Raw genomic sequence first — 26,075 nt, 5'->3', positions numbered from 1 at the left:
AGATGGTACAATGATACATATTTTTGGTTTTATAATTATGCCTAGATACGACCTACTTTGACTATGTGTACTTGCGTACCTATTTACTATTTACCTCTACTGTAGATAAGGTTTGGTAAGGACTAGACTAAACCTCTTTTTGAAAAGCACTTCTGCTTTTCATTGCCATCAATTTGGCTGGGATCCCCACAGCAGCAGTTATTCCAAGATCCCACAGCAATCCTCCACCATTGCCAAATCCATTGTGCCATTCTAAGTCAGGGTCTGGGAAGGTGCCAGAGTCCACAAAGATATACTATCCATCCATCTGCTGAAAGTTGGATCAACCACCTGATTCTAAACAACACCATGTGTGTCCTGTAAACATGGGGAGGTTGATTATAATCGTACCCATTTTCTTACTGAGTATGGCTGCTTCATGGTCTATTTTAGTTTATTCTCCTTTTAATTACAGTCTGCTTCAAGCTAGATGTTGAATCATTGTGTCGTACTTGCACCTTCCATGAATGAAGCAGTGTAACAAGCACTCTTTTGCCACCCATGTTTTGCTCTAGAAAAGGAAGAGCTACGCAGGACCCTTTGACAGATGTCAGTTCCAAAAAACTTAATTGATTCGACAATGACTAAATAGGAAAACTGGAGTCCTGATTCAGGCTATCGAATGGAAATCAGCAGATAGTTTTGAGCAGAAAATTGAGAAAAGATTAGCCAGGCATTGTATTAATAGGGAACCAAGAGAAGCAGTGAGTAAATAGATGTATGGCCTCCCCTCCTCTAAGAGGAGTGAATCAGATATTTAATGTTTGAATAAATCTATAAATAATCATACACTTCTGTTATTGAAAACATTTAAAGCACTGTTATAGCACTGTATTTGAGCATGTTACTAGTCACAATCACATTTTTACATATTTTATTTTCTGAATTAATTAGTTTAAGATAACAAACTAAATAAAAAAAATAAGTTTATCCCTTATGAACACCCAAAGTATCTCTAATTTTTTTAACCTATTTCCATTTTCCTTTCAATACAAAAGAAAAGCATGAACAGAAAGATATTTTAGTTAATTTAGGTTATGTATTTAGGTCAGATTAGGGTTTGTTGAATAAGGATAGTAGCTTTTATTTATGTTTCTTTGTTCCAAAGTTGGATTTGTTAGCACTTTTGTTTTTTACATAATTTTACTCATATGTAAAAAAAAGTAAATAGAAACTACTACCCTATCTTTTGCAGCATAGACCATCCCTGTTTACCTTCATTGGACTGGCATAATTGGAGATAATATTTAATCAGGAGATTTGATAATATCTAGATAGGAGTTTTGGGAAATTTTATTATTTGTTTCATTTTTAAATGTAAACAGAAAGGTGTGTAATTTCATGCTAAAGATTTAGTTTAAAATTTAAATAAATACCAAATATCTCGGAAACAATAAGGTTTAAGAGCAAATGACAACAGTGGTGCATTCTTTGTGAACCAAGGACAATACGTCAAGAACAGGTAAATAAAGAAATCATATGACTCTATGGAAACCTCTTTTACAGAAACAAGTTTGTAAATTATTTCAAAACTCACTAAACATACATTCACAAGGCTGTCTTAACGTGACAGAAAAGTTTGTCAAAGACCATGCCTCGATTATTGGTGCTGGAGCTGTTACTGTTTCCTGTTTGATGGTAAGTATTGTACACTCTAATTAAATAAATTTTTTTGTAAATATTTTATTACTTAGCAGACCACTATAACAGTCCATGTTAACATTTCCCTTGAAATCATATTTGGACCACAAACATTTACAGAATTTGGAATGTGTTACGGATTAGGTTCCCATTTCAAATATTCAAGTAGGTCCCGAGGGGACAAAAGGAGAGTATGGAATACTCTTTGAAGAGGAATATAAGTATGCATCATTTAATTCTAAGTGTACATTATAATTAAAGTAACATAAGTGTTATTTACACTTACAGCTATGTCATAGGTTTTAACATTGTTTAAATGGAGTTAATAAATATCTCATAGACATATGTTACAGGAGTAGTTTCTGTTTCTGGTAGGTAGATAGCTGTAATAATCACTTTAGTGCTACTTGGACTAAAGTTTTTGTACCTGAGCCTACCTGGTTACCCAAGCAGTAAGTGACTTGCCCGTGGGGGCTGAGTAATCAAAGATCCTACACAATTATATTTCCACTTTATATGTTGTTAAGTCATATCTCTTTGTATCACTGTGCTCATATAGAGGTCATATTAGTTCTAAAATAAAACATACTTTTTCACTTATAATATATTTGGATGATGGACTAGTTTTCTTGACAAAGCATCTTGTTAACAATTCAGTTGCAAAACCTGTAAGTACATGTTTCCCTTTCTTACATAAGTTCATATTATATCTCCGTCCAGGGATAACCCAATCTCCGCGATCCTCCAGAACTAATTCCTGTAAAGATCATCAAACTTTGTCTCCTTATCATTCTACCTGTACTTCTGCACATTTATAACTTTTTCCTTCAAATTTCCATTTTCCCAAAGCCTGGAAGAAAGGGTTGATCTGACTATTGAACAAAGTACCTTCTCCTTCTCAGTTTCAGACTTCCGTTCTATCCAATTTGTCCAAGCCACTTGAAACATTAGTCTACTCCGAATTTAATAACTTTCTTGAACAAAAACTCTCCTTAATCCTTTCCAATCTGGTTTTTGCTCCCAACATTGTACACAATCTGCTCTATTGAAAATCTCCCAAGAACTCCAATCCTCCAAAGACAAACAGCAAATTTAAATGCTAGCTCTTTGTGATTTTTCTAAAGCCTTTGACACTGTTAACCATAAGATCCTCCTCACTAAACTTCAAAACTTTTCCATATCAAATAGTGTTCTAAAGTGGTTCCTTTCCTTCTTGTCCCATTGTTCCCAAGCAGTCATCATTCTTCTGACCCAAGGTGATTCTCAGGAGTTCTCACTTTCACCAACCCTTTTCTTCATTTACATTAATGATCAATCTGATTCCACTCACCACTCACAATACCAATTGTATGCTGACGACCCCCAAGTTGACCTCTTATCCCTCTGAGAGGCTTGAGGCCAACCAAAAGATACAAGACAGCAACAATTTATAATTTACAATTTTTAAACAATTTTCAATAAAATGCTGGAAAAACTTAGACCATTCTTATTGGGTTCCAAGCACCTACTTTATTTTCTCCCTTACTAATACCTTACTTTTCCTTAACAACTAACCGATTCACTTCTACTCCATAATAAAAAACCTTCGAGTTACCTTCGACCAACACCTCCTCAGGAATAATCATATTTCCCAGACTACATGAAAATCCATAATAGTACTTAAACAATTCCTAAGATTCCGTGATTCTATCCCTCAGAATACCAGTAAGCTCCTAGTATCCTTTCCTCCTATGTTCATCCATCCAATCATTAAACACCAGATCCAAACTGATTGATTTATATATTTATATATGGCATAGAACCACCTCCATCAGGAAATACTTCATCATAAGTGCAACCTCTTTTTGTAATTCTCTTCCCATCTCAATTCACCAATCCTTCTCCGTTCTCTCCTTTCAACAATACCTATTCTTATACTTATTACATAACCAAATACCAACCTCCATATCAATGTGAATGTACATGTATTGATTACCAATATGAATTGTAATTTAATCTAATGTATTAATGTAATTTTAACCTGCATAGTGAATCTTTCTGATTACAATTCATCCTTATGTGTGAACCATCAATTTATTCTTATGGGACTTTTGTTCCAAAATAAAATTATTTTTTCATTCATACACACTACCAAATAAGAAGAAATTTATATAAGTAACTTATTTTATATATTTTTTTCTTTACAGGTCCTGGGTCTAATATTTTCCTTGGCAATGTTCAAAATGATAGAATGATCATAATATTTATAGCTGCAAAAAATTATACCATGAACCTTCAAAACCTAATTTATTTTGAAATACTTAGTCATAGATTAATTCAAACAATAATCTATCAAGTTGACTTATACAGCTGATAAAAAATAGTCAGCTGAACTTTTTTTCATTAATAATTAGCAGCATAAAATTTACAATGCATAACATCACTGTTTCAATCTTAAACCTTAGAAATATTAAAATATATTGATTACTAATGAGAATAAAAATAAAAATGCTGTCTTTTACAATATTTTATCAAAATAATTTTCTAAATCAAAGCCATATTTGTGTAAGTATACTTATATAATTATTGTATATTATTGTAAATACTTTTGTATGTTTATTATTTTCATTAAGAAGTGCATACTGTTCTATACTATTGTTATATCTTGTACCTACATCTAATTATATCTTTTATTTACGGGGTAAAAAAATCCTTCAAGAGATTAGAGAGGTGTATTCCTGAGAATCTCAATTTGGATTACTAAGGCACTTAACTCAATAAATTAATTTATGTAATTCAATTAATTATTGAATATTTAGGCAATATAATTATTAATTGGTGGTTGAGCTTTAGGAATCATTAATAAAATTTATAATTACCGTTACAGCATAATTATACTTTTTTTAATGGTATGTATGAAGAAATGAAATCCTACAACACATTACTCAGTAAATGAAAAAAAATCTTTATTGTTTAATACTGAATTAAAATTCCAATACTGTTATTTGAATTCTAAATCATGCATTTTAATCAACATGTTACTACAATGCCAGGTTTCAGATAAGGAAAATAAGGTCTGTAATTTAGGTATTAAGATGGTGTATAACTGTGTTTATAGTAAGAATATGTTTGTTTTCTTTACTGAATCAAATCAAACCTTAATAGGACATTTTTTATTTATTGATTGATTTGGAGGTATTACATTATTCCAAATATTCTCAATGTAGGCTAAACATACTTTATATATCATTAGTAATACTTAACATAGGACACAATCATTGAGGTTATAATTCATGGTTACCATTATGATATCTACCAGTAAAAACGATTGTAAATAAAATAAAATAAAAACTTTGGTGTAGATGTATAATTATAATACAATAGTTTTATGTCGGATCAAGCTGTAGTATTACTCTTAGAATTTTTGTAAATAATCTTTAATTTATTTATGTAAACTTATTTAATTATTAATGATATAAACAGCTTAAGATGTAATATCAGAAGTTCTTAATTACTTATCTATCTATATAAAAAAAAATGAGAAAAAACTTATTATATTATTATTTATAAATTATTTAGTTTCTGTATTCTAAATGATCATTACTAGAGAGTATAAATTAGTTGGCAAATATGTTTTTAGCTCATAAATTTACCATAGAAACAAAGTTATTAACTAAATTATATGTAGAGTTTCATTATTTATTTAGCCTTAAATCGGTAAACGTCAGTATAAAAAAAAAATTCTGTTATAAATACTGTACCTCAAAGGTAAAAAGGTTTAAGGGAAACTGGTACCAGAAAATATTATTTTCAATTGATTAACTATTTCCAAAGCAAAAAGAATTTTTACAAATAATTTAAGTTTTCAATTATCCCAATTAAATTAATCATTTAATTTGACATTTTCTTTATAAACAAATGCAGTAATGTACTGTAAATTTTGTCTAATTACTTTAAACTTTTCCTTACACCATTTACAATAACGTACATCAGAGATTCTGAGTCAAGTATTTAAATAATATTTCGCTACATTATAAGGAAATGTCTTAGTACTAACAATTCTTTAGGTAAAAGTTTACTTTAGTGCTGTTCCATCAATGAAATACTTCAAAATATAAATGATGAACAAAAAAAAGTTTTTATCGTTTTTATTATTCAATGACACCTGTTTTATAATACTTATGAATTTGTAAAACACCTATGAGAAGAAAAGTATATTATTATTCCTTACTTAAGGAAAATGCAAGCAAGAAGAAATGAAACATTTGAAACACCATTGGAGATATTAATATAAAAAATCTTACATTAAGTAGGGCAATAAATTAATGATTTGAGGATAGTTGACCGTAAATTAATAATTGGAGAAGGGGGGGGGGGGGAGGGTCAGCAGACAAACAACATAAATAAACAAAATCAGGTCGAAACGTCGGCATAGTAAATATTTTTTGTTTATTTATGTTGTTTCTTCGCTGACCGCACCCCCCGACCATCTTCTCCAATCAGTAACCTACGGTCAACTATATACACCTCATTGACAATAAATTAAATTGTAGGAATATAGTCAGGGTGGCATTCAGAAAAGGTACTAAAAAAGTAAAAATATTTATTGTGAACCGCAATAAATAGTTTTAATTTTTATATTTTATCGGTATGCCAATGTAAACCACAATCTTATTGGTGATATTGTGTATGTGTTTTAATCAGATCCGATTTCCAATTGAATGTAAATTTTAAATTCACGATTTCACCTAGATCTTTAAAAAAATTGCTTACAAATTATTGAAATATTAAAATTGAAAATTATTGTTATTAAATATCGCTCATTAACAATAAATCAACAGTCATATCATCTAATTTTTAATATAATTTAGTTAACTTAGCATACTTGTAATAATGGTTTTCCTCAAGTCTTGCTTTTGTTCAGAGAGGTAATGGAGAGAAGCTGATACTGCAAAAGGAGAAACATTATTTAGTAGGTGATTACCAAAAGGTAGAACAATTATATGTGAAAATAGTTCACTGGATTAAAAGCCAGGTAATAAAAACATTAGATCCAGTTAAATATATTAATCCTTTACCCCTCCGTTCACTTTCCATAGCTGATCCAAACAGTCATCTTAGTTTAATAATAATTGCAACAAGTAGGCAACACTGCATGAACAACTGAATCCTTTATTTCCAAAAAGTATTCAAATCATTTATTTTATCTAGCGCTAGATATTCCTTCATATTTACACATTCATATTTCTTGTTTTTATTCGAAAACAGAGGACCAAATGATGGGCTTCGTCCTAAATAAATTTGGAAAACAAAATTGGTACTACTTCACTAAACCAACTACATTGGCGCGCAATTCAAAACCAGCCCACACTATTATTAGGAAGACTCCTATACGCCAAAACTGAAAATATGTTAATTTAGTTGTTAAGTAATACTTTTTTTTCTTATCTCTGAAAAGTTTGAAGGAATGTGGGAACGTTTTTAGTGGGACCTCTTTAAGTTACATAGTAGCTAAAAAATGCACAGTATTGTAGTAGTCCGCGCGTTAGATAGAAAACAGTAAAAATAAAACTATTTATTAGTAAGCAACGTTTCGTCTCACTTTGGAGGTCTTCATCAGGGGTGAGCTCTAGACATTGACTCTGAAATTTCCAGGCCTCAGAGTCAACTCTGAAATCTGTTGTAATAAATAGTTTTTTTCTTTTACTATTTTGTGACTTCCTTGAATGGCACTCGGACTATCTTCCTACATTAGATTACACATCGTCAGCTGTTGGTTTATCTTCCAAAAGTATTAGTATTATAAAGTATAATCGATAAATTATTATTCGGTACTTAGATTTTGAAAAAAAAATGTTTAATAATTTCTGAGACGTAAATTAATTGTTTATAATAATAAAAAGAAGGGGGGAAACACATTAGTTTTTACAAGTGAAAATAATTATAAAAATCCTTGATGACAATAAAAAATTAATAAATTTAACATGTACAAACATTATTTGCACAATTGGAGGAGTCGTAATTATAAATAATCTCTTAGTGAATACAAACAAAAAGTGAACCAAATGTGCTGTATTGAAAAACATTCCCTCAAAATGGGCGTTAAACCAACAAAGATGAAACTATCCAACATTTTGAACAAGTATTGAGTCACCGATTTATTAGTGAAATATTGAAATTGTCTTACTCGAGTTTGAGATGTATAAATTGGGAAATCCAGTTGATATTGGTTCGAGATTTTGCCTCCCCAAAAGTTGCTATAAAAAACTTTCTTGAACAATAGTTTATTTAAGTAAGGCAACCTTGTGTTGATATATTTAATTCAACAATTCACCTTTAGATTAGTCTGCACTTCCATGAGGAGTTCCAGCTGGTTTCTGTGCTTTGATTGAATTTCTTCCATTCTCTCAGCCAACTCTTTCTCTCTCGTAGCAATCGTAAACATAACATTTTCCAGTTCATGTTCCAAGGTCAGTTTCTCTTCATAAAGTTTATTAACTTCCTCCTTAAGAAGTTCTATGTCCTTATCAGCCTGCGGAGTAAGAGCAACTTTTTAATTTTTTTAAGAATATATTTTACTATCTTTGTTAGATAGTGAATTAAGAGATTATTTAAATGAATAATCTATATTTACAATAATATTAGAAAAGTTTCCTATTTTACAGTCATTGAATTTATTCATGTATTTATGTTATGTATTTATATCTATATATTTATATATCTGTGTATTTATACTATGTATTGTATGTATTTGTATTATGAATCTCAACCGACTGAAAATGTATGCAATACATTTAACTCAAACACTAGACACCATAAACCCCTTTGCTATGGTATGCTAGATATGAATATTTATAATTAACCATTGGAGTTCTTCTCCAACGGTGTCGTGTTTATCTATTTACTATGCTATTATTATGAGGTGGCATGCAGGGATTCTTAATTATAAAGTAAAGTTTTTGTTGCATATTTTATATTTACAATCATATATACACTAGCAAGAATAATATTATGAGAGAGCATGGAAGATCTATTTCCTTAAACTTTAATTATTATATTTTGAATTGAGAAGTACCAGTTGGGATCTTTGTTATTTATACTGACTCTAAGTTTATCAAATCTATTATTCCCATTCAAATTACAACGGAAAAGTCTTACTTATTTTGGTGGGCCTGTCAATCTTGGCAGTAGTGGCGGAGCAGATCTTTGGTCCCGCGTCATTCCGTAGCCTGCCGGCAGCCTCTGCTGAATCCCTGCGATGTGTGACTTCCGCCTATTCCCTCCAATCGGTCTTCGACTCCCTCTCAACTCTGATCGGCTGATCTACGACTCCCTCTCAATTGTCTTGAACTGATTATCAACCCCCTCTCAACTGTTGTCTCCTTCTCTCCTCCTGCTCTTTTTACTCCTTTTGTCCCCTCTACTTCTCATTCCTACTTCCGATCTCCGTTCTTTTCATTGGACCAATGGACCATTTACGCTCCCACTCTCTTTTACTTATCCTTAAGAGGGGGTAGGCAGATCATTGGCTTTTCGGTCCTAGTCGGTCTTTTTTCTCCATTTTATCTTCAAATTAAGGCGGCTTTCCTTCTTTGACAGAAGTCATCGCCTTTGGCCCAGGATTTTAGTGTGCCCAGGTGTGATATAAAGGCTACCTAAGAGATTATTTAAATCAATCAGAGTTTCAATTTTTATAATCATGGCATCATTAATGAAATCATGAAAAATTTAGCATCCAATTTTTCGACATAAATAAACGAGATCCCTTGCATCAAAATAACAAGAGGGGAAAGGAGTAAGTGTGCAGGGACAGAAATTTTCCCTCATGAAAGGTGGTTAATATCGTAACCTAACCTATGCCGTCCATAGTCGGGTCCATTCGGGACCGCCAGTACACTCACGTTCGGTAAAAATTGACTTCCGCCATTTTGGGGGAGCTGCGGTAAACTATTACCCCAAGTGTTACTAAATTAGCCTATGTCTGCCAACAGACTAGCTTAAAAGCAATAGTTATACAAAACTAAAATTACATGTTTAAAGCAGATGTATGCCTGGGATGTTACAACTGTTTTTTAAAATTGACTTAGTGGAAGTACCACTTTGGAGAATAGATTTTACACTTTTATATGATTTTCTCAAAAACTAATGATTTAGAATTAACTGAGTAAATAAACGTAAAATTAAGTGTTATTTCTTCTTATTCTAATACAAATGGTCTGACAGGGCTTAAATACGGATTTTTCCACCATCTCACGCTTTTACTCACTCGTAATAAAATTGGATAAATACCCTTGATATGAAAATATTTCATATTTAACTTTAAGAGATAAGAGGAAAAGTTTTTGTAAGTTCAAAAATACATTTCCATCATAGAAGATAATGGGAACATGACCATAAATCCATAAATAAAAACTCCATTTTGACATGGGTTCTAAGTCGCTGGCGCATGTGCAGTGGGTTTTCCATTTCTCCAATCTGATAACATTTTCTTGTCACCATAGTTATTAAATAATAATTATTTTGATCCCATTCAACCTAAATATGAACCTTTCAATGGAGAGGCTGATTAACCACAAAATATAATTCTTAGCATTTTCAATTTTCTATTTCTGCCATTCTTTAGCCAAAAAAATACATGTTAAAATTATCCAACTAGCAATATTATTATAAATACCTTCCTGAAAACTGTACAAATTTGAGCCAAACAGTCAACTGGTAGCCTCATTAGGAAAACTAGTGAGGGAAATATTGCTACAGAGAATAGTATAAAAATATCTGTTCTGAAACGTCTGAGGATTAATTTGAACTCAAATTATAGTGGTATGTGAAAGTTGTGTGATGCGCTATGCACCAATTTTTTAAAGATGCAGCTATTCTAAGAACACGCTAATATTAACTTGCATATTTTAAAAATGGCTTCAATATGCCGAAAAAGGGTCTAATAAGCACTAACGCAGGTAGGTACATCAGAAGACTCTTTCAGGATCAAGCGTTACAACCACTAATTAATAAAACAAAGTTGCTATTCTATATGCTGTTTATATACTTACTTCTAAAGTCTTCCTGAAACCGTACCCTATACTGCTCGCAAATAGACGCTGAAATGCTCTTATAGAATCTTCTGCTTCGTTTCTTATCCTCAAGAGAAGAAGTCCCCGTTCTATGCAGTTGATCGTTACCTGTCGAATAAGTTCATCTGGAAGAAATGAGAACGCCAACTGTATTCGTCGTATAAACGTGTGTTGTTATGGTTCTTTATTTTATGATGTAAGTATGAAGATGAATAACAGTTTAATGATAACCATGTTCGTTTAAATATAAGTTTATTTAATAGTACACAACTTGGAAATTTTAATACAGGATCCCAATGAATAAAATCCAGCACTTAAACATACTTCTACAAGTAATTTTAAAATTACTTATTTCTACTAAACTTAACACGAAAACGCAATTCTTGCGGTCCTAAAATGTATTATTTTAACTATTTTTAAACATTTCGAAATTTTTTTTTTTCGTGTTTATCGCCTTTGAATCCCACAAGGTGTATCTTAGCGAAAACGTTGTAGTATACAACTTTAAACAGCATTACATTATGCATCAAATGATCACCACTATAACTTATTAATTCGGTAAAGTAATAACAACTTGTGACAAATAACTAGTAATAGTTAATTTAATTAATTTTTTTTTTTACAAGTTTAGTAAAAAACAGATATAGTAATACATCTGAGTTTACACTTAACGCAGAAATTAATTATGGGAGTTCTGAAACGCTTACTAAGCAGCAAATTAGTTTAATAAAGTAAGGAATAAATGAAGTTGAGATCTTCTTTTTTTCGACGGCTTACTACTTGACCGAATTAATAAGTAATAGTACTTATTCGATGCATAATTTAATGCCAGTAAATTTTTCGTACTGTAATTTTTTCGCTCCAATACACCGTTTGTAAGTTATAAGCGAAAAGCAAGAAAAAATCCAGTTAGTTACTTAATTCACTTATTTAGGTAATTAGAGTTTTAAGGCCGCCAGAGATGTGTTTCAATCTTGTGTGGTAGAAAATAATTTGTTTTATATTATTTGCAGAAATATGTTTTGTACATCGGGCTCCTATACATTTAGCTTCCACAAAAATTATGTCATGACCGCTCAACTTCCTTTTCCCTCAGAACTATTTAAAATTTATTTCGTAGACCCAAGAACATGTTGTTATATATGGATAGTAAAGGAAAATATGTGAAAATATTGAAACTATGGACATTGTTCTAATAATAAATTGTTTAATAAGTAGTAAATGACACAAGAAACAAATTATTGTTATCGTCCAATAAAATAGTTAAACAATCACATTCAGCTAGAAGTGAAAATTTGGATGCTCTAACATCTCTAAAACTTTCGGTGAAAATCCTTTAACATTTTTTTTAAATAAACACAGAATCTTTTCAAAACTGTAAATAGCGATGAGAAGTCGTTCGAAACTAGAATAAGAACATATGAAAATGAAAATTTAATAATTGAACAAGAAATACAATTTTCGCAATGGCTACAAATTTATGTTATTTTTTTTTACGATGTAGTACTATTGACGTACTTTAATCTTGAAAGAAAGAAAAGCAGAACTCATTGGAATAAAAAAAAAAAAGAAAAGGTTTTCTCTAAAACAAATAATGGAAAATTGATTATATTTTATAACACCTATATTGAGATGAATTATCCATAATTATGTGGATTTAAGTGATGATAAGTTAATTAAACAGACAAAAATAAAATTACTGAACATTAAACCTATTAATAAAAAAGTTTTTGTGGCGAAAAATATTCGATTCCTGTTAGTTAAGGATATGAACAAACTTGTGGTAATTTATTTAAAAGTTTGGAATTCAGATCAGTCCTAGTATTCAGTTAGTAGTCCTATTACTAGTAATTTATAGGACTAGTATTACTATTAGTGCTACTCAGTAATACTACTACTATAGGATTATTATTACTATTATTTCTAATCAGTAGTACTACTACTATAGGACTAGTATTACTATTAGTTCTATTCAGTTAGTAGTATTACTACTAAAGGACAAGTATTACTATTCAGTTAGGCCGAAAATCACCAATGAGTTGTTCTGCTTTAATATTACCAAATACTTAATTATCACAAGAGTAATAATGCTAACTTTTTTTTTTTAAATTATCTTCTGTATGGTCATTTCTGACATATGGGGGCATCTGGGAGCCAAAGAGGAGAAAAAAAGTTAGTTATCTCTCTTCAGTTTTTGATTACTTTAATGAAAACTATGTATAATCACTAGTCAAAATTTATGAGTCTGCCAAGTATCGGTAGGGGGAATAAAAAGTAGCGGCTGTTTCAAAACGATAAAAAAATTAATTTTTCGTTCGAAGCTCTTTATCTTAAAAAGTAGCCACAACATAAGTAAACCTAAGAGATTGTCATTTAAAGTAGAGTAAATTTGCTAAAATATGAGCCCTAGATTTTTAAAAAGCAATATTTCATAAAAATGTAGTATGGGACGAACCGAAAGATCAGTAGTAAGTGAATTTATTTTGAAAAATCTATATCTCAAGAACCATTTGACGTACAGATGTCTATTAGCACTCAAATTAAAGTTAGTTTAATGAGCTATAAAGTAGTTTATGACGTTTATTTCCGTAGGAGTAGTAGTTTTCATGAAATTTGCTAAAATAAATTGATTTATAGTTGTTCGGACAAATTTGCGTTTGCCAAATTTATATTCATAAGTGAATATCATAAAAACTACTACTCCTACAAAGATAAGTGTCATAAGCTACTTTATAGTATGTTAAATTTCCTTTATCTATGTGTTGGCAGACATATGTGCATCTAATGGATCTAGAGATATATTTTTCAAAAATCCAACATTTTATACGAACAACTAGAAATTAACATTTTGTGAGTTTATTTTGTCAAATATCATAAAAACTACTTACTCCTACGAAAATAAATCTCATAAACTACTTTATAGCCCAATAAACTAGCTTTAATTTGAGTGCTAATAGACTTCTGTACGTTGAATGATTATTGAGATATAGATTTCTCAAAATAGATTCACTAACTACTGATATTTCAGTACATTTTTATGAAATGTTGCTTTTGAAAAGGCTATATCTCGAGAACTATTGGACGTAAATAGCTGTATTATGGCTCATATTTCAGCAAATTTACTCTCCCTTAAATAATGTTCTTTTAGATTTTCTAGTGTTGTTGGCAGTTTTTAAGATATAGAGCTCCGAATGAAAAATGAATGTTTTTTTAAAGGTTTGAAACAGCAGCCGGATTTTTATTCCCCCTACCTATACTTGGCAGACTCATCAGTTTTGACTAGTAATTATACATAGTTTTCATTAAAGTAATCAAAAATTGGGGTGAGATAACTGCATTTTTTCTTCCCGGCTCTTGTACTAATACCAACCAATTCTAACCATGGGGATCAAGTAGTAGGTTCAAGTTTTCATTACATGGGACCGCCGTGAAATGAAAGTCAATCCCCTAGGCCGGATTCGAACCGGCGCCGCTGCAGATTTGAAGTTGTTAAGAACGACGTCTCAACTCCCCCGGCTACAAACGACCCTTAATAAGGCTATCATTAAGCAAGTAATTTAATATGAGTAATTACCAAACAGATCGGCGTAAATTACTTCACGAATTTCGCATAGACCAGTCTCCCTGGCGTTTGATTCTGCAATGGCCTGATCTAGAGCGTCGCCTAGTGCAATTACTTCTGGCCGAGTTGCAGGCTCATCGGACACCTATTTAAATTTAATTTGGTTCCGGTATCCATGTAAATATTTCTTAATTTATATATACGATAATAAAGTAACATATAAACGAAAATCGAAATTTTGGAATTATGGATATATCAATGGCTTATTTCACTGTGGTACTTAACACTACTTTACAAAAAATATAACTAAGACTCATGCATTTCAATTAATTCTTTAGGCTGAACGGATTTAGAAATATAAAATATGTTATGTCAAAAACGTAATTAAAAAGTTTTAATTTTCCAAAAAGAAAAAACCTTTAATTGTATTATTATTGTATTTTTCGTAAGGTTAGTGGAAACGTACTTATTACCACCATGAAGTAAGCCATCAAAATATTAGAATCATAGAGTACAATAATTTACTATTTGAGCCAGAATGTTTGACTGAAACTTCGTGGGATAAATCGACTTTATTGAAATATTTTTTTTTTTTTACAAACTGCTGAATTATTTTCTTGATAATTAATTTAAAAGTGGTTATAATTAATTAATATCAAGGAGGAATCCATAAAGATTAATAAATTAGATCTATAAGCTAGTATTCTCAAACTCACTTCTTGCCTCCAGTAAACACCATCTTCGTACCAAGCTCTAGGAGGACGTATACAGTCGAGAACTTCTCTCAGTTCACCGCACTTTTCCTCGTACGTTACTTTAATATTTAGGGGAGCCTGGTGCAAACAATTTATCTAGAATCTATTTAACAAAAGTACTGTTATGCATAATTAATAAAGTTCAATATCTTAATCAAATGTAGAGGGGAGGGTATTGAGGAAAACAATATGTACAAGAACTTTTCCCTTCTCTGAGGAATTAGAGTTACAGTAATTGAAAGTTATTATCCCTTTCTGGCATTTTGTGCCATGGATCGTTTAATGATACAAACTTAACCCCATATTTCTGATCATTACTCGGTTGTAAAAATCACTTGGAGAAAAGAAAAAAGTTAAAGCTATTTAAAAAGGAGTTTTGAATTTAATACCTGGTACCGTCCATAAACCTCATCTTTTCGAGCCATTGATGGAGCAGACCATTTCAGGAAGGTTGTTATCAGTACCCGTTTCTTAACAGGGGTTCTCTCAACTCTTTCCTCGTTGAATATATCATCGGCCATTTCGGTAGTCAAAGGAATCCTGCTTTAAAAATTCTATTTTTATAAAACAATATGATGACACAACAAGCATCTGTATATAACGAAAAAATACAGTTGTGATTACATGATAAAAATTTTATGAAAAATTTAAAATGCCATCGCTTAAGCTGTCACGTGCCTACTAACTTCTAAAAAAAATCACACTATTTAAAAAATAAAATAAAAATTATTACTTTATTCTTGTGACCTTTTGAATGAAATCTCGAAGTTAAAATAAAATATATGAGTATCCTAAAAAACGATTTTTGAGGTGAAATGTCTCTACAATGGGTTCCTTGTTTATTTTTTTTTAAGTGGTAAAATCGTAATTTTCATTTTTTCGGAATTAATGAAAATAAGCGAGCCTAAGCGTCTTAATTTAGAAATTGGTTCCTCGTTAGCACCTAACTTTTATTATGAATTGATGTTTAGGTTAATATCATAGATGTTTTAAACAATCTTAAGAAATTTTATTTAGAAGAATAATGCAATAAATCACTCCATTAGATTCTCACAAAACTACGAATTAAATTACTTTAACAATCATTTAGTTGATTGTTGATTTTATGATCATAAAATCGAAAAATGAGATAGTGGCGCCATTACATTAATGTTGTACTGACCCAACCGATTCTGTCGAAACCACATGTCGTTTTTTAGTAACACTCCCATTTAGAAATATGACGATTCCGAAAGACCCCACAATCTGAATTGTTTCAAGCAAGACCTCCACTCGCTTGATGGAGTTACTCTTGGAAAGTGAGGCAAAGCAAACTAGCAATGAGCTGATCGCTATGCTCTTACATTTCATACTCAGAATTGACGGATTATCTGGTTTTATACAGTGGCATGGACGAAGGTTGTGTCATTGTGAAGGATTCCAATACCTTCATCTTAATGTCAGGCATTGAATCCCTTATTTTAAATATACTACCACTTTCAGTATTAGTGGACTGTTTGTGGAATTGTAAAGAATATTAATCGAAGGTGAGAAATGATATATATATATAAAAGCTTCTATTGAATAAGTTACAGATGCGTTCATAGAATTGCCAAAGTAAAACATTTGAGTTAGATATATTAAATAATGCTGATTAGTTTGGTCCATTAGATTACTGAAGAAGTCGAGAGGCCATGAAGTGAGATGGAACTGCAATTTAAAAAAATGAAACACTCTGTATGTTCTTTCTCTCCTCTGTCCATTCCCATTGTCGGAGAACAGCCTCTTGAAGGTTTACTTACTCATTACGAGGGTAAGAATTTTCAACAAAAAAACATCACTTCGCTAAAGCAGCGGTTCCCTAACTTACTTCATTAGGTACCCTTGTGCTAAAAAAAAATCGCGGCACCCTTCTTGATTTATACAATTGTTCTTAGAGCGGTTGAATCAGTAGGAAAAGAAGAAAGAACAGTGTGATGTAAATACTGTATGCTAGCTACTTTAATTTTAATGTTTTTTTTCTGAAATATTTAGAGAAAATGGTATTTTCAGTGAGCAGTTTGTGAAGCACTAGGGGCCACCACATGACACCTAATAATTAATTGAATTTTCGTTCTTAATCAAATGAAACCACCCCCTTTCTTCAATAAATAATGGCTTAACTAATATATATCGTAAGTTAATACTTCAACCGGACAATAAAATCTATATGCTATATCAACAAATAAAGGTCATAGAAATCTGTGATCCCATCTCAGTAGCCGCCTCTTTTAAGTGATAAAATGTGCTATAGCATACATTTAAGTACGTAAATGGTTTTAAGCAAGTGGATGTCCTCCAGATTAGTGATGGGGAATTCATATTATTTTCTCAACATTGAGTTATTGAAAACGCTCTATTCGAAAACAATAATTTATTTAATATCTAGTTGGTAAAAAATAAAAATTAACACTTAGAAGAGTTATTTTTCTCGATTTTTAATAATCAAAATCATTACTTAATAATTACTTTTTCAATGTCTATTTATATAAGTGCATCAGTTGCTATTAACATTAGTTATAAACTTTTTAATTTTCTTCAATGCAATAACAGCAACTTTAGGACAACAGTTGTTTCTTATGGTTCTACTAATAATTCTTTGTAGGTAAATCCTCCTTTTCTATTTCAAACCAATCTTTTATAAACTATGGAATTTTTTTATAATTAATTTATTGTACTAACATCTTTATCAAAAATAATATATTTCTTAATCTGAATTTTAGTTTAATATGTATGTTATTTAAATGGTTGATTTAGAAAGAAGTATAGTAATGAAAATTAAAATTATTATGAAAGATCTTTGGATCTCTGCAAACGATGAGAAAACTCATTCCAAATACGTTAGAGGAACCAAAATATTTATGTAGTTACAAATATAATATAATTATGAGTGTTTAATTTCATATTTGTATAAGATTTCAACATTAGCTATTCGTCTTATCCTTAGTCTAGTAATATCATAATTAAATGCATATAACTTTTTTTTGTTATTAATAAACTGTGAGAGTAAAAATTTAATTAATTCTGAAATTGAAACGTATTACAATAGACCGCTGCGAAGATTAAAAACGCAAAACACTTTCGTCATCCTCTTCCTCTGTCAATACTTCTTCTTTATCTTTCTCTTTTTCCTCTTCTTCAACCGATATTAAATCCTCTTTGCTAAGTTCACTGCTATGAATACTCTCAGTTCTACCAACAGTTAGGCCTGAGCTGAATAGTTCTGAATCCTCTTCGGGAGCAGCTCCCTCTTTAAATTCTTCTTTAGCTTCATCTTCTTTAGCTCCTTCTTCTTTAGCGCCTTTTTCTTTAGCTCCTTCTTCTTTAGCTCCTTCTTCTATAGCTCCTTCTACTTTAGCTCCTTCTACTTTAGCTCCTTCTTCTGTAGTTCCATCTTCTTGAACTTCTTTCGCTTCATCCTTTTTTTTTTCCGGTTCTTCTTCATCATCTTTCATCAGATCTTGGGTATACCAAGACACCTTTCGACCCGTTAGCGCAAAATATTGTAAGAGAGGTACGCCCCATTTGAACTCGGATGCTCTGACAGCAGTTAGTGATTCTTCATCAAATTCTTTATCAGCTTCTGGAATATGTGGAATTTCTGTGATTTCTGGAATGGGTTCAACCGGTGTTTGAACTTTCAGTTTTGGCTTAGTTTTTTTTACAACCACCTTCTTTACTTTACGTTTTTTACTAGGTTCGTCATCTGGAATCCGTTGAATTAAATCTTTGCACTTTACCGTATTAGTCAGCCTCCTGAGAAGAGCATATTTTGGTTTTGTTAAGAACGGGATTTCTTCATCAGTTTTTGTTTCGTCGCCTCCTTGTGGGTACAATGAACCCCTGCGCCCTTTAGATACCCTAACTGATTCATCATCTAGAAATGATGGAAGCGTTTCTTTATCAACTGATTCTTCAACTATTTGCTCTTCTTCTTGTTCTTCTGAACCTTCTTCACTAAATTCCTCCACGGCTTCCTTTCGCTTGGACAGTTTTCTTTTCTTAGATCGATCCTTTTGTTTTGCTTTTTCCATTTCTAATTTCTTTTTTTCTTCTTCTAATTTCTTTTGTTCTTCTTCGAGCCTTTTTTGTTCTTCAATTCTTTCCAATTCATCTTCATAAGCTTGTTTCATGAATCCTCTTGCTATATCACTAAAGCTGATTTCATGTTTTAAATCCTCATTAAGTAGCTTTTGTAATTGTTCTTCAGGATCAGATTCAGAAGGAAGTATAACTAAATCTTCCGATTTAAGTTTTTCTGAAGCGATAGTTTGATCAGTATTTAGGTCTGAATCAAACAATTCTTCTTCATTGTCTCGATAAATGAGGTCTTTATCAATTGGTTCTTCTTTTGCTTGTTTTGTAGTGTCCACTTTGATTTCTTCGTTCGGGGCTACAGGGGGTTCTTCTTCTTCCTCTTCTAATTTGTCGTCACCTAAAGAAAAAGTTTCAATCGTTTCGATTTCTTCTTCTTCCTCTTCTTCTTCTGTATCTTCTTCTTTATCTTCAATCCCTTCTATTATTTTATCTTCTTCTGCACGGAGATCAAAGTAGTACTAAAACAAAATTATAATTATGGTATATCTTACATGAAAAGTATAAGTTAAATAAATATATTTGCTCAAAAATTTGTTTAAAATTATTACCACGATTTTGTACTCACCTAATTCGATGACTTTCAACTCATTTGCATTTAAATGCAAATTGATGAGGAAATTTCCCGAATTCTATGTTTAATATTAATATGGGGGCATATTGACTTATAACTAATATATTAATCTATGAAAAACGATATTTAAATATATTTTACTCTAATCAAAACAATTATTAAAAAATAATCCCTTCATAGTTATATTAATTTATTATAGTACCTAATACTAGTTACATTATAGGCGCCCGCACAGGGTATGGCAGATGTGCCCTGCTATATACTAATACGTTGTATTTAAATAAAGACATTTTTCTACTAGAGACTGCGTTTTTTGGGCGGAAGCTGTAAACTGCTTAGCTTTTGAACAGGTCACCGTCCATGTCTGTTGTTACAACTCCAGAACAAGTGTGGACAGCTAAGAAACTGCTCTTCAACATCTTCGAATTTTTGCTGTAACGCATATGCTCACATTCCTACACCGAAGCAAACTAAACTCAGCCCCAGATCTACGCCTTGCATATTTGTAGGATATTGTCAAGACAAAAGGGAACAGGTTGTATGATTCTATGACATTCAGAAGAAAATTACCTTCATATCAAGAGATGTAACATTCTCTGAAAATCAGTGGGGTAGTTCATTACTAGAAAACACTTCCGAAAGTACCGATAAAAACTTCTATGTGCTTTCCAACGAATCCAATTTGGAAGAGGAAAATGTGGAAAATTCTAATTCTGGCTTTGATGACACGACAGAATCGACTGATGATGATTCTTCGGAGAGAGACATTCAGTCTGACAGCGGTCGTCACAACACTGTATCAAGCATTGAATATTCCTCCACATCTACAGAAACCAGCTGGAACCAAGATGATGTACCCGGACTTTGTTCCACCAACGAGCGTTTCGACAACGATACGACAACCAACATCGACCAGACCTGAGAGAAGCAGGTGACCACCAGCTACACTGGACGATTTTGTAACTAATTCAGCTTTCTCAACTGGGTCCGAGCTGTCAGATCCGATGTCCTATGATGATGCGTTACTTCGTCAGGATAATCAGTTGTGGGTTGATGCTATGGAGCGTGAACAAAGCGAATGTATCAAGTGCCAAGGAATCCGCAAATAGGGAGAGTGTTGGATAATTTATTTGTGGATCTGTGGCAACACTGTCTCGACCACGTTTCATGTATAACCTTACACATTGTATATACGAGTTAGTGTCTCTTCTATTGTTCCGTTCCGTGTTGTTACTGTGTTCAATGAATATTGTCATAACTCCATGACCTGTGTTATCTTTTACCCTAAACTATAGAATCTTAGATTCAACAAATTTTACAAACACAATATTTGGAATTAAACCAATTGTTGTGTTAGGCAGTAATTTATTTATATTTTTTCAAGGTAGTAAAGAATATACGGGTAGAGTGTTGAAGGAATTTCTGGTACGATAGTTTGTGCACCCTCTAACAAAAGGTGCAATTCCACTGAAGCAACAATGAATAACATACACGAGGCCAGGAAACTTGTGACAAAACTCTTTGTTTAGACTACAATTATGGATTTCTAAATAAAAAATAATGAAAACAGTTAATTTCGCATTTGGCTGAATCTGTCTTTCAGTATGAGATATTGATGTAAGTTGGAGCAGTTAATAAAGCAGTGAATCCGCTGATCAAAGTACAAAAAAAAGTATTCGTGTCCAACTGAAAAAAAGGAAACAAGAATCCTCTAAACACACCATTTTTTTTTATTGGAATCGATATTTATTAAATTAAAAAATATTAAAGAATATGGGAAACCTTAATAAACACTGACGTAAGTGATCAATATAATCTCCAAAATATAAAAACAAATACTCCTTTAACACAAAGGATTAACTTGAAATTGGTGTAAAATCGTTTAATTAGCTAATATATGATTTTTTTTTTTATATTTACAACTTTACATAAAATATATCAAGTAAATTTGGAAGAATATCATAATGGTATGGTACAAGCTAGTAGAGAAACTACCCTACGATTTAAAAATAAAAATTTAATGATTACTTATTATAAGTCAATTGATCTGTCTCTCACTGAAGAATAAGAAAAAAAAATATTACTGATTCTATTAAATGAATTTTTATTACAATTTTTAAAAAAATGAGGATTTCAACAAAATCAAAGTCATTTTTTTACGAAAAAGTAACTAATATTCGTTTGTAACGTCAATTGAAACCCTCAAATACCATTTTTCAAAGAAATTAAAAATTAAATCTAATTTGTTTAATTAGATCCGATTTCTGTCCTTTGGTGCTCTTTATCGAGTAATCAATTTAAGGCGAAAAGTTTAGGACAAAAAATTAATTTTCTGACCTTTTCGAAAATTCATATTTTAGGGTTACTAGAGGTGCTAAAAATGAGTATAAGTTTTTTTAACTCCTAAAAAATCCTTTAGAATACATGATGGGTCAGTCATTCTGAATTGTTTCTATATAGTACTAATTTGAAAGCACAATGAAGGTTATTATATAAAAATTATTCATATTTTATGTAATATATATACATATATATACGACAATATCATAGATAATGTAATTGTTTGAAATGATAAGAAAAATCAACTAAATCAGACCAATATTAACGATTATATAGCGAAGCTGTTACTATAGTTACCCTCTTATCATTTCATTTATATATTAATTGATATCAAAATTTCAATATTGTTTAATTAATGTATATACATCCTCAAATATAGCAATAGCGAACATTGCTAGAATTTTCATAAAACCTCAGATAATACCTTTTGAACAATTAAACTAATTCGGAAATAAAAATTAATTTAATTTTTAGGTGTAAAAAGAATACTTGAAAGTATCTATCAAACAAACATAATGTTTCGAATTTTAAAAGTATAAAACTTTAAATGTATAGTCAAAACGTATCAAACTCATGGAGTTCATCAAAGTACAGAATAAGTGACCAGAGTTCCACTTCCCTCTTAGTTGCCGCACTTTCACACAGTAGAGGGTAATAATAATAATACTAATAATTAATAGTCTTTATTTATATACATATATACATTTATAATAGTATTATTTAAATCTACTTTTTCGTTATTATACATGTATATAGACCTTCCTTTTTTAAGGAGTAATAAAGTCTTTAACGGGGACTATCCGTACATTGGTTCACTGAGAGTTCGCTTATCTTCATTTTCCAGTATTTTCTGTCCTTGGCTTTTCGTGACCACAGTGTTCCTTCTACCTTCTTCATCTCGTCTGCCCATCTTCTTCTTTGTCTGCCTCGGTTCCTTTTCCAAGGGAATCCACTCTGTTAGGTTCTTGGCTCAGTTTTCATCGTTCTTCCTCATTATATGGCCAGCCCATTGTCATTTCATCTTCTTAATGTGCCTGATTATATCTTTGACCCCGGTATACTTCCTTATTGATAGGCTATTGAGCTTTTGGCTTCTTCTTTTGCCTAACATGCTCCTCTCCATTACTCTTTGGCATGGTTGAATCTTTTTTCTCATGACGCTTGTTGAGGGACCATGTTTGGCATCCATAAGACATAACAGGCAATAAACAGCTATTGAAAGCCAATATTTTTGTTTTTTATTATCATTCGTAAGCTCCAATATTTCTGCCAAGCCATAGCTGTCCTTGTTTGAATCTCTGTTGATTGCCTATCTTTAAAAGAAATCCTTTGCTCTAGATATGTGATTTCGTCCACTATGCTTATTTATGGAAGGTCTGTTTTCACTTTGGTGACATGCGAGTTCGTAAATATCTTCATGAGATTCAGCGATAATCCATGTTGGGCACTTCTATAAATAAGCTGATTTAGCATGGTCACTATTTCGTCTTCTCTTCTTGAGATCAATAGCACATGTTCTGCGTAATTAAGTGTGCTCAGTTTTACACCGTTGATATAGATTCCATATTCATCTCAGTCTATCTCCTTTAGGATAAGTTCCAATACTATACTGAAGATCTATGGTGATAGAGCATTTCCTTGCCTGAATCATCTCCTGATTGGAATCTCCTTGCCTTTCCAGTCGCTAGATATAAATGCTTTGTGGTCGATATATAATTCTGTAATTATAAAAATGTATTTTTCCTCAATATCTATCGACTTGAGAGCTGTCGAGATGCTACTATGATATATGCTGTTAAAGGCTTTGGAGAAGTCAACATATCTAAGGTCGACGTTTAAGTTATATTCTATACTTTTTTCTATCAGTTGGTATAAGGTATATGTAAATCAATTGTAAACATGCCCTTCCTAAAGCCCGCTTGGTCCAGAGGTAAAATTTCGTGTATTGGTTTTGTAAATCTGGTTTGGATGATTTTTGTAAAGACTTCCCTATTGATGGCGCCTAATGATATTGGTCTGAAGTTTGTTAATTTAGTTATATCCCCTTTCTTGTGGATCAAAACAATTTTTAATGTTTTCCAGTTTGTGGGGGTTTCTTCTTTTTTTTTATGACTTAAGTGACACAGCTCCAGCTTTCAGGATTTCATTTGTAACTCCATCGTGTCCAGGGTTTTTTCAGCACTTTAGTGATTTAATTATACTGTCCACTTCTGATTGTAATATTGTAGGAACGGTATTTTCACTCCTCCTTGTATCTTTTTTTCTTTTAAATACTTTATCTTCTCCAACATTATGTAATTCTTTGTAATATTCTGTCGCCAAATCAATCATGTTGTCTTTATTGCTCACTTCCTTTTCTTAATTATTTTTGTAATTCAATGGCCAGTGTTTGCTTTCATTTAGCCCAACTTTGAATTTTTTGAAGGATTTGTTCATTTCGAGAATTTCGATTATTTTATCTTCTTCATATAGTATTTTTTAAGACCCTTTTTTATATTTTTCCTGAGGTCTTTGTTTATGAGCGTGAGCTGGGGATTTTGTTTTCCTTTCTTTATTATCTCTTTTCTTTTTTTCTAAAATTCCTAGGGTGTTCCTGGATAGTTTTGCATGATATTCATTCTTTCGTTCCAGCAGTTCTACAGAGGGTAGTAGTTTCTTGTAAAATAAATACTTTATATAAATTGTAATAAATTGTGAGTATGTAAGTTAAAAAGTTTTACAAGAAATAAAGAAAAAAATATTTATTCTTTTGAAAACTATTTTGTAATTTTATCTCTTAACGACATTTATTTTTTTCATTTGTATTTTATCATTTAATGTTAATGTAGTGTGTTATTTATCTCAATAGATTAAAAAATTATTTATTAAATTAAAACCTCTAAATCTATACTGATAAGTATATAGGATTTAAGTCCAAAAAATATCGATGTTAAGAGAAAATAAATCTCTATTGATTGAAATAAAGGATTAGAGTGTATGTCAAAATTATAGTATCCTTATTAATATTCTAAATTAAATCCTATTACTCTCCTGGTTAAAACTGTATTGAACGGATAAGATTTTATATAAAATTTTTGAACTTTATTTTTCGTTCCTGAAAAATCAAGAATCTGGACTTAAATCATTTATATTTATCATTATAGATACAACCATGGAAAACTGAAAATCTACCAATATAGCTCAACTATTTCTAGCTGCTAAATATTTGATAATGCTTCTTACGAGAAGATTTTTGATGTAGTTCTGATAAAATTGAACTGCTTTCCAATATTCGACATCATCAACGTCAATATCTTCACATTCTGCTATCAAGCTAACATTTTCTTCGTAAGCCCTTTCCACGTCTTTGATTGCTTTTTCTTGTTTTTTAATGAGATAATTAGCTTCAGCTTCCAGTTCAATTAGCCTTTCGTCATTCTTAAAATATCAAAGGAAAAATTACATAAGGGCAAATCATTTTGAATATCGTCGTTATAAGGCTAGAGTCAGCTTGTATAGAATAAAATATAGAAGATACAAGATATATAATATTGGAATATTAATGAACGATTCATGTAAGAAAGAAAATATGAGATATAATTGAATATGTGAAAAAAGCTAGAAGAAAACCTCCACTCCCGGAGGGTCGTAGGCTTACTTATCTGACTTCTCAAACAGACAATTGTAGCGAGAAGGTTGGTCGATGTACGACACGTCACAATCTCACAAGAGATCATAACACACAAAAGGCCACCCTTCACCGCCGAACCCGCCCCATTAAGACCCACGGGGAGCGACGGTCCTATATCACTTTTGAAATATTAGCTTTAAACGGGAAGAGGAAACTTTAAGATAGTTAAATCGAGCAATACTTAAAAAGCGCCTGAAATCGAAAAATAGTGAAATAGTGACCTCCAGGAAGGAAGTTAATGTGCATCTGAAAAATCCATTTTTATTTTCGCACAATTGGTCATCTAAGAATAACAATGTGGGCTATTTGAGCAACAATTGTCTGGCTGATA

The 26,075-nt window shown here is 31.4% G+C and overlaps 3 protein-coding genes across 5 annotated transcripts in view; 1 reads left to right on the top strand and 2 right to left on the bottom strand.

Moving 5' to 3' along the window:
• Positions 1–5,798, top strand: part of Tsp74F (Tetraspanin 74F) — an 80,416-nt gene extending 74,618 nt beyond the window's left edge. For 2 of the 3 annotated variants that reach the window (XM_014425720.3, XM_067049249.1), the window contains exons 7-8: positions 1,546–1,677; positions 3,867–5,794. In XM_014425720.3, coding sequence (XP_014281206.1) covers positions 1,546–1,677; positions 3,867–3,914 — 180 coding nt within the window. In that variant the 3' untranslated portion in view covers positions 3,915–5,794. Of the gene's footprint in view, positions 1–1,545; positions 1,678–3,866 lie in introns of all 3 variants that reach the window. The other variant, XM_014425719.3, reaches the window with a different exon arrangement.
• Positions 1–15,714, bottom strand: part of LOC106683934 (putative inner dynein arm light chain, axonemal) — a 63,623-nt gene extending 47,909 nt beyond the window's left edge. Inside the window, exons 1-7 of the mRNA XM_067049248.1 lie at positions 15,672–15,714; positions 15,437–15,587; positions 15,009–15,125; positions 14,305–14,437; positions 10,710–10,855; positions 7,994–8,191; positions 6,545–6,607 (exon numbers count right to left, since the gene is read on the bottom strand). Coding sequence (XP_066905349.1) covers positions 6,563–6,607; positions 7,994–8,191; positions 10,710–10,855; positions 14,305–14,437; positions 15,009–15,125; positions 15,437–15,587; positions 15,672–15,673 — 792 coding nt within the window. The 5' untranslated portion in view covers positions 15,674–15,714 and the 3' untranslated portion in view covers positions 6,545–6,562. The remainder of the gene's footprint in view (positions 1–6,544; positions 6,608–7,993; positions 8,192–10,709; positions 10,856–14,304; positions 14,438–15,008; positions 15,126–15,436; positions 15,588–15,671) is intronic.
• A 2,350-nt stretch (positions 15,715–18,064) lies between these two features.
• Positions 18,065–26,075, bottom strand: part of LOC106683944 (DNA ligase 1) — a 19,520-nt gene continuing 11,509 nt past the window's right edge. The window contains exons 5-6 of the mRNA XM_067049247.1: positions 25,297–25,491; positions 18,065–19,621 (exon numbers count right to left, since the gene is read on the bottom strand). Coding sequence (XP_066905348.1) covers positions 18,128–19,621; positions 25,297–25,491 — 1,689 coding nt within the window. The 3' untranslated portion in view covers positions 18,065–18,127. The remainder of the gene's footprint in view (positions 19,622–25,296; positions 25,492–26,075) is intronic.

The sequence above is a fragment of the Halyomorpha halys genome, unplaced genomic scaffold, assembly GCF_000696795.3.
Source record: "Halyomorpha halys isolate HHAL.00 unplaced genomic scaffold, Hhal_1.1 Scaffold531.1, whole genome shotgun sequence".
NCBI classification, from domain to species: domain Eukaryota; kingdom Metazoa; phylum Arthropoda; class Insecta; order Hemiptera; family Pentatomidae; genus Halyomorpha; species Halyomorpha halys.
The sequence above is the reverse complement of the archived record's forward strand: the minus strand, read 5'-3'. Positions and strand labels throughout refer to the sequence as shown.